Source organism: Micromesistius poutassou (genome assembly GCF_964030765.1).
Source record: "Micromesistius poutassou genome assembly, chromosome: 3".
Taxonomy (NCBI): domain Eukaryota; kingdom Metazoa; phylum Chordata; class Actinopteri; order Gadiformes; family Gadidae; genus Micromesistius; species Micromesistius poutassou.
Genome location: NC_140273.1, coordinates 10,552,204 through 10,561,463, shown reverse-complemented (window position 1 = coordinate 10,561,463; position 9,260 = coordinate 10,552,204). Strand labels below are relative to the sequence as shown.

The following is a 9,260-nucleotide window of genomic DNA, read 5'->3' as shown; positions in this document are numbered from 1 at the left end:
GCCAGCGTTAAACACATACACATGCACACACGCCACGTGGTGAACATTTTTCTATCTCGGTGTCCTGTCCTTCAAAGTTGGTTCGTCACACGTGCACATTCCCACTCACATCCACACACGCCTCCCCAGCATATCAGCGTGTGCAGCCCCGTTCCCCATCTGTTCTGTGGCGGTTAACCATCCGTTGCGACAGGAGGAGGTGCACAATGAAATGGGGATGATCAACGTTGGAGCAGAGACGCTGGCTGCTGCTGCTGCAGCCGACAAGCGCCTTCAATTACCAGGACTATGGGAAAGGTGTAGACAGCCACCTGACGGGACACACCACCCACACACACACACACACACACACACAGAAACGCATACACACATACACTGACACACACACACACACACACACCAAGAGAAACACACAAACACACGCACGCACTCACACACACATGCACTGACACACATAGATACACACTGAGACACACACACGCACACACACACACACACACACATGCACTGACACACACAGACACACACACTGAGACACACACACATGCACACATAGAAACACATACAAACCCGCCCCCCCCCACACACACACACACACACACACACACACACACAAACGTACACAGACATGCATACAGACACACACAGACACAAACACATACACACAGAAAAACTTGCAGACACTTTCATAGATAGAACAGAGTAGTGCTCATCTTCCATTGCAAATCATCCCTCCTCTGCTTTTCTGAAACTAACGAGCCAGAAAACCAGTTTCTACAGCAGATTTTTGTCACCCTTTACCCATAATAGGTAATCCAGTTGTTGTGCTTGTTGTTGCTTACAGTCAGGGAGAGAGGCAGTGGGTTCACAGTGCAAGTAACTGAGCTTATACAAGGATGTGGTGTCGAATGACGTTCAGGCATTCACCACTTTTCTATTGCAGGGTGGAAATATTGTTATCTATTGAATGGAGACATTGAGGGAAAGAATATGTTGATAGTTGGGACCCATCTTAAGAAATGCTAAATGAGAGACCTGCATGGTATAAAGTATCAAAACACACACTAACACACACTGTCACTCACTCACATGCACACATTCACAAACACACACAAACATCCACTCACACACACACTCTCACAAACACGCACACACACTCGAAGACACACACACACACCCACACACACACACACAAACATACCCACATGCACACACACACACACACACACACACACACACACACAGGCAACGGTGCTCACTGCATGCTAAAGCGTGCCCCTCCACCAGTACCTGTCACTTTACTCTGAAGCTAAACCAATTTACGCAGGAGCCCCCCGCGGGAGCCGCTGCGCTGCCTGTTATCAACCACAATCCCCTCTTTCCCTCTCAAAGCCCCCGGCACCGGGTGGCTCGTCAATCATCATGAATAGCCCCCGCAATACAGAAGAGTAATTGATCAAAAAGAGGAGAAGGAGATGGAGAGATTGAGAGGGAAAGGGAGAGAGAGGGAGAGAGAGAGAGAGAGAGAGAGAGAGAGAGAGAAATGGATGAAAGACATTGAGGCAAACAGGTCTGATCCGGTCTGATCGTGATGTCTTCGACGGCTGACACGTGGTAGAAAACATCCCCTGCCTGAAAGAGCCCGCGTGAGATCGCTTACCAGCGACACGGGGGGAGGCGGAGGGAACGTCGAGGGGGCTTCAGGGCCGCGCTGCTCTTAGCATAGAGCGCCGGCACGTAAACGACTGGCTGGTGAATGGCGTTGATAAAAGGATGTCGCTATTTGAGGAACATTGTGGGGAAACGCCCCTCCCAAAAATGGTACCGTGCTAGCAAAAAAGCCAGCTGGCGACAATAGGGCAAAATTAACGTTTTATGAGTCGGATTACATTGAAAGTCAACACTCCAAGTCAAGTCAGTTCTTTTTTACCTTTATCACAGTAAGAGTCTCCCGCGGCATCAAAGGTCACACATTATGACATCCCCAAACGTTGAGCCCTCTGAATGGCAAAGAATCCCCTCAAACCCAGAGGGTAGAAGGACCACAGAATAGGGACCCCCTCCTTCTGTGTCCAAATGGACTGAACCACAACAAAAAACAAGGCAGAAAACTAAGTTTAGTGGGATTAGATTTTTATTTTATAGGCAATTTGTAACAAAGCGCTCTTTGTTGCAAGGTAACTGATTAGAACTGATTCTCATGCCTCTGACATTTGATCGACTAGATGCTTTGCAGTAGCTTGAAAGCATTAATTTGTGTTCATTTGTGTCAAAGCACTGGTGAAGGAAATCCCTCCCATTCGGGCACTCTCTATGTGGTGGTTATACAAAGACCTTAACCCCACACACAGACACACACACACACACACACACACACACACACACACACACACAGGCTTAACTTGAGAATCAGTATTTGGTAGTGTTAATATGAAGATCTCCAGATACACACAGCTTAATTTAAGGAGCAGTATCTGGCAGATAAACCAAGACTTTTGTCAGCCACACACGCACGGCTTAGGCTCTGGCAATAGTAATATACAGACCTTTACCAGATGCACAGAACTTAATTTCAGGAACAGTGTTTGGCAGGGGTTATACCACAACCTTTACCCACAGACACACACACAGGGCTTGAGTCCTGGCTCACTATCAGGCAGTGTCTGCAGCGATAATATCCCCCTCCATCAGATTTGGAACTGCAGCACCCACACGATCCTCCCCGATATCTTAGGAGATTTACTGTTGCTCTGAGAGTTGATGAGATAAAGTCATCCCCCCCCCCCCCCCCCCCCCCAGCGAGGTAAGAAGGTTACAAGAAGAGCAAACCGCAGGCAATTAGGAAATTATTAATATGAAACATGTTCATTAACTGTGGATGTATTTCTTCATATGTGAACCCCTCATTCAAACGGATGAATTATTCATCATGTGTGGTGCTACTGTGATGACTGTTGTCCCAGGGGAGAGATGAATACAGTGGCTTTCTGATCAAAACACTGCTGGCTTGTGTTTCTGTAATCCACACCCTTCCTGGGTCCACACTGATGAAACATTGGCATGGGGGTAGATTCAAAGGAAATGTACAGCAGAACCACATGCAAGGAAGAAAGGCAACACAAGCCAAGCAGAGAACACAACCACATCTTTTGTGTTTATGCTTTTATGACCTCTCTCTTTCTTCCCCTCTTTTTCTAACTTCTCTCCCTCTATTCTCTTTCTCTATTTTTCAATACAGGCGTACAACTATATCCTAAAGCCTACTGTTACCAGTACAATACTGAGAGAACATTTTGATAATTCTGACAATGTCTTCCTCTACTAATATTTGAAATGGGCAAAGAGGCACGAAGTAGTGATATGATGGAAGGGAAACGCGACACAGAGGTAACATTATTCAACAAGAAACATTAGCTAACGTAAAAATAGGATCAACTTGGAAAATAAAATGTAAATCCTATTGGAATCCATATTGTCAGGTTCCTCTTCCTCTGAGCCTCTTGCAGACCAATTTTAGTTCGGCAAACATTGGTAGAAGCTCCATAAATCTTCGATGGAGACATATGCTGTTTTATGGCCTGTCAGGTAAGGAGTATAATCTTTTAATTATAATTCTCAGCAGAGAGCATTGAGTTCACAGTTTTTAATGTCATTGCATAATAAAACCAAACCAGAGGACGCGGTGTAGCTGTGCAAATATGGGAAACGTAGTCCCCTCAATCTATCGGACTACAGAAGCCGGTTGAGGGCAACTTCTAAAGATTTGAATCATTTGCATTTGATGACATTTGGCTTCTGTATAGTCTGTGATGCGAATCTAAATTCATACACACACAGACACACACAAACACACACACACACACACACACACACACACACACACACACACACACACACACACACACACACACACATGAATATCAGTCTTCATTGTCTTTGAACGGTTATAAATAACACTAGAAGAACACTAGGACAATTTTAAATAGCTTATACAATGAGAATGAACTAGCACTGCAAGAGACCTTGTGATTGTTGCCATGTTTACACTATCTACCGTAGCTGAATGTCACGAGCAAAATCGGCCACCCATTTGTAGGATAAACTATTGAGTCATTTAAGCTGACTGCTTTTATCCGAACCGGCTTAAATTGAGTCACTGTGTAGCAGGTAGGGGTTAGGCATCTTGAATTTATTTGCTGCTAAAGTCTCCTTCGCTACAAACTTTCCTTATAGGGCTGAGGTTTGATCAATAAGCCTTCAAATAGCTGCCATCTTAGTTCTTAACGTTAGCCTGGTGGGGGAGCTGAATGTTGAATTCTGTGTTCAGTTCCCCCACCCAGCTAGCATTTAAGACCAAGATGGAACCAAGATGGAACCAAGATGGCCTCTGTAAGGGAAAAAGGCCCATAAATGAATGCAATCAACCAATTAGCTGTGTTATGCCAATTCAAACTAGTGACTGTTACTTGGAGCACACTCCCTCCTCTCTTATTCTAAGGCGAAAAACACATACTGCAGTCCAGAATGGCTTGCTGGTGGTCATGCTATATGAGATTATTCAGGCTTTAAAAGCCAACCCTGTTCAATGTATTTACCAGTGCAACCATGTACAATTGATTCAGAAAAATGCATCAATCTCAGTTTCTCTTGGGGTTATAAATGCTCTTAAACTTACTTAGATCAGATACACACTTACATTTACACAACATTTGCTCACGCACACACAAGACACACACATATACACACACACACACACACACACACACACACACACACACACACACAACCCCCCCCCCCCACACACACACACACACACACAATTTCAAACCTGGTCCTTAAAAAAACGGCTTCGGAAATGAGTCATCGGACATCCGTGCAATTCCTGACTGAAAGTTAAAAACAAATTGTAGTTAATGAATTCACTATTTGATGGACAATAGATATTCTGATTTAATGTATGTTCCATTTATCCAACGAGACAGAATGGAGTTTTTTTCTGTAATCTGTTTACTATTGCAGTTTAGTTTTGTGATTAAATTCTGTACTCTGTACGCCATAAACTGCCATTTGGTGGTGTGGGGAATCTGCGCCAGTTGAAGCCACTCTTGGACTATTTCAAATCATTAGCAGCCAGAAGAAAAAAAACATAAAACAGCCAAGTTCCCACCTACTGTGAGACGTGTGAACCTCTGTCTTGTGGTTCCATTAGAAAAAAGATAACAAACAGTGAGGCCGGTGAGTAAAACGGTGAAAAACTCAAACTCTCCTTAAAGCGTGCGTCTGTCCTCCATGCCCTTGGCGACAGCGCACAGGCTCTGCTATCTGTTTATTCCTAATTGGCGAGACGTCTCCACACGCCAGCTGTCAGCTGGAGCCTGCATGCCAGCGCCAATCCAGCCAATTACCGTCAGAGCGCTCTGCCACCACCAGGGCCTCGCCTGACATCCAGCACGCCCCCAAGGGTGGCACTATAGCAGGCTGGTGACAGGAGAGCACACAACGGGGTCAAACGCTGAGTCCACCCACGCCCCCAACTCCTATCACCTACTCACTCACCCACCAATCCATCACCACCACAACCACCTCCTCTTCCTGGGCAGGGCTGAGAACCCGAACACAGAACTAATAAGCGAAAACGGAGAACAGGGCCTGGGAGAAACCGGATTCCGAGTGAGGGGAGAGGAGAGGTAATGGGGGAGTCAAGGGAAGGAGAGAGGAAGGAGTTAGGAGGGAGAGGTGCTGGGAGATATAAACCCCAATGTAACGCCCGGAGAGTAGGATGTGAGTGGGAAGTAATTTAGTTGATTTAGCATGGAGCACACACTTAGAAAGTGGACCTGGAACACAGCAGCTTGAGGCCAGGCGATAAGAGCGTACGAGTGGAGAGCCGTAGCGATAGTGGCAGATTGCTTTTTATCAACAGAGGACACCAAACGTCCAAGCATGTGTGCTGTCAGTGTATTATGGGAAAGGAGGGGGCAGAGAATGCCTAACCTGCCTAACATGTATATATTTATATATCTGCAAAAGTCCCTTATGATAAGAGTTAAGTAGCAACATAATATGAAGTGGAATAAAAAAGTGCCTCAAAGAACCAACAAGTATTCTTCAGTTATGTGTCACAGAAATGTAGCATTGCCTTTGGAAACAAAAAAAAGTGAATAAAAACTTGCTATTACGCAAATGATACGCAAATGACCCCGTTGCCAGTGACGTCACAGGGTCTCTGCGTCCATGTTGGATTTCCATGTTTGGACTAATTCTGACCAGACTCAACGTCAGGGTTCTGCATGGAGAACAAGTAAGAAATCCATAGAGCAGGGGAAAGGGGTCATCAAATGGAAGAGAGGAGGAGAGGATGGGTTCCGTAAGGTCAAGCCGTGAAGGTGTAGTGGCAGGCATCGCTGGCATGAGATGGCCAGCTTGGAGCCTGAGGGGAGCCATTTAAAAAACGCTGTGTGGACTCGTCAAAGCAGATGCAGCCATTCTCCAAATGAGAGTGGGGATGGGTGCCATTACTTCAGACAGGCAGAATCCGACACGCAGCAGTTTTCCTTAGAAATACTTTCCTGAGGTGTTCGGCAGAAAGGAGAAAAGTTTAAAGTGCGCCGCGAGGGCTGTGTTTGGCTCGTTCATTTTGCCCAGCCTGAAGCGTGTATGGGTATGCACACCTGCAGTTCATTGAGGAGTCATTGACGGGAGACTTGTGCATATGTTTTCAGGGAGGTAGGATATAGAGTGCTCTGTGAGGTCAGCCTATCAGCTTCCATTCCTGGAAGGAGGGATCCCTCTTCAACGTTCAGAGGGATAGGGGGGCTGCCACATCAAATCTAACTAATTCAACTAAACTGTCAAACTCGATCAAAGTCTGTTTGTTTGCCATTGTTATCTTAGTTAGTTTATAACGCATCTATGTAACACAATAAAAAAGACTTATAACGTTCCCTGATCTGTGATCGATATAAGGGTCATGACCAAATATGGATGCCGGGACATGCATTACATTTAGCAAACAAAAACGACAGAGTGACAGGCATTTAATAGGCTGTGCACTACCTTTGAGTGTTTGGGGCGACTAAGGGCGGGGCTAGTTGTGTACTGGCCATCAGGCCCACCGGGATTTGGGCTGCCGCATCGGAGGGCTGGTGGTGATTTGGGCTGCCGCATCGCAGGGCTGGTGGTGATTTGGGCTGCCGCATCGCAGGGCTGGTGGCCGTCCAAGATTTTTATCAGCTTGTCTGTCGCTTCGGGGTATGCATGAGATTGTGCTCTGCGTGTGCACTGGGACTGGTCTCACTAGCCAATCACAACTAAGTTAGTAAATGTGCGTTAACATTCTAGACAAATGTAAAAGTAGCGCACAGCAGTGAGATGGCCCTGGACACCAAAATGTCAAAAAGTAAAGGAGGGGCTGAATAAATGTGAGAAAAAGCCGTAGAGGCTAAGGCCCCCAAACGTAATTGACTGTTGTATACAACACTCCCCTTAAATCTCTGTGACCCGGTATCCACTGGCCCACGGGCCGATATTGGCCTGTGGCGCAGTGGTCTGTACCAATAGAAATGAGTTTGACTTGACTCATGGTGCTGACCTGCTGACCTATGGCTGGATGGCGTTCTACACTGAATTACACCACACATAATCCTGTTGGGGCTCCAAGACTTACTGTGCTTCTGTTCAGTAGCTGCTGCAGCTTAAGGCGTTACTAATGCTAACAGTCATCCACTTATCTAGATATTAGGGTCTTTGTACACATATGGCTTACAAGACAAAAAAAACAACCCAAAGGCCTATTTCTTTCCCCGAGTATTGGCCTTTTCCTCTAAGTAAATTTGCACAAAGCATCACATTGGATCTTATTATTTCTAATCAAAATGTTTGGGAAATCAAGCATTCTAGCGTTGCCAAATAATACAACCTTATTAAACAAAGCACGGGTTTTCAGTCCTCAATTCGACGAGAATCCGATTACCTCATGGCCTTGTTTCATTACACTATACTGGTCTGGCTCCACTCACTTTGATTCAGTGCAACAGCCAAGCACGGCTCTAAAAACCACCTCCTTTACAACAGGGCCACCCGCTTGAAGGTGTGTCTTTAACTGATGTCTTTAGTGGATGGCAACAACAACACACACACCCTTATTGTAGCTTTGTCAGTGTTATATTATAGCCTCGTAAAATCGTAAAATTGTATTGATTTGTTTAAGAGATAATAATATTTTGGGCAATATCAAAACGACAGAACACACACAATTACTTATGCGATGATGAATGCAGTTTGACATTCAATAATCCCCCTTTATTGCTTCCTTAGTTGATTGAGATCTGATTTATTTCAGATTATTCGTGTTTACATATTGAAGACACATTGAACACAGTTTCACACATATTTTCTAGAGTGCCAAAAGATGTCCTTGATATTCTAAAGAAACAATAGCAATATGAGCTAATAATATGAATATTTCATCAAGCGATTTAGTTTTTTCTAGCGAATATCGTCAAACTAAAATCCCCAGGGTGCACTTCTATCTAAATCGTCATTACACTTTAATCGTCTTTTAATGTTATAACATTATAGGACAACCAAATTATAACAAATAAAGTTGTTAAAAGCTCTGCCATACATTGCATGCATGGAAATGCATCTCATAAAAACAAGAAGGCTCAGTTTATTGCATTTTTATAGGTCTATATTCCTACAATTTGAGAGACAACTTTGCGCTTCAAACAGCAAGCAGTGCTGAAGTCACCAGAGCGTTTCAATCTGTAATGGAAACGCATATCAACGTGGCAAGTACTATGGAGTAAGAATCTATGAATCCACCACTTTGTTGTTTCGGTCACTTGACCAATCAGCAACATGACTAGAAAAACAGCATCCTCTAACTGTTTGATGTCAAGTCCACAAACAAATGCAAACGCAAAAATGATAGACTTTAATTGGTCGATGTCGTTGTCAGATGGTCCCATGAGTTAAAAATCCTCCAATGAACAGACAGCTCTAAAGAAGATCAGAGGATACCCACTTGACACATTTCATCTCTAATTAAGACATTAACCAATAGATAGAACATGTATGTCCATTCTACCTACTTTCTGTCATTGATAAGGTAATTAATGTTGACTCGCTGCCATCGCAAAGTGCCATTTGGAGCTCAGTGTGGAAACCGAGAAAGACAGGGAGGTATGTGGAGCTGTTGCATCGATGAGCACTGACGTGTGAGGATATCAAGGTCTCGTGCTGGAGATGGGGAAGGA

The 9,260-nt window shown here is 44.6% G+C and overlaps 1 protein-coding gene across 1 annotated transcript in view; it reads left to right on the top strand.

Annotated features, from left to right (window-relative positions):
- Nucleotides 1-211: 211 nt before the first annotated feature.
- Nucleotides 212-9,260, top strand: part of LOC311340577 (uncharacterized protein) — a gene marked incomplete at both ends in the record, with an annotated part of 33,324 nt that continues 24,275 nt past the window's right edge. The window contains 3 exons of the mRNA XM_084465435.1: nt 212-297; nt 459-618; nt 3,838-3,923. Coding sequence (XP_084321561.1) covers nt 212-297; nt 459-618; nt 3,838-3,923 — 332 coding nt within the window. The remainder of the gene's footprint in view (nt 298-458; nt 619-3,837; nt 3,924-9,260) is intronic.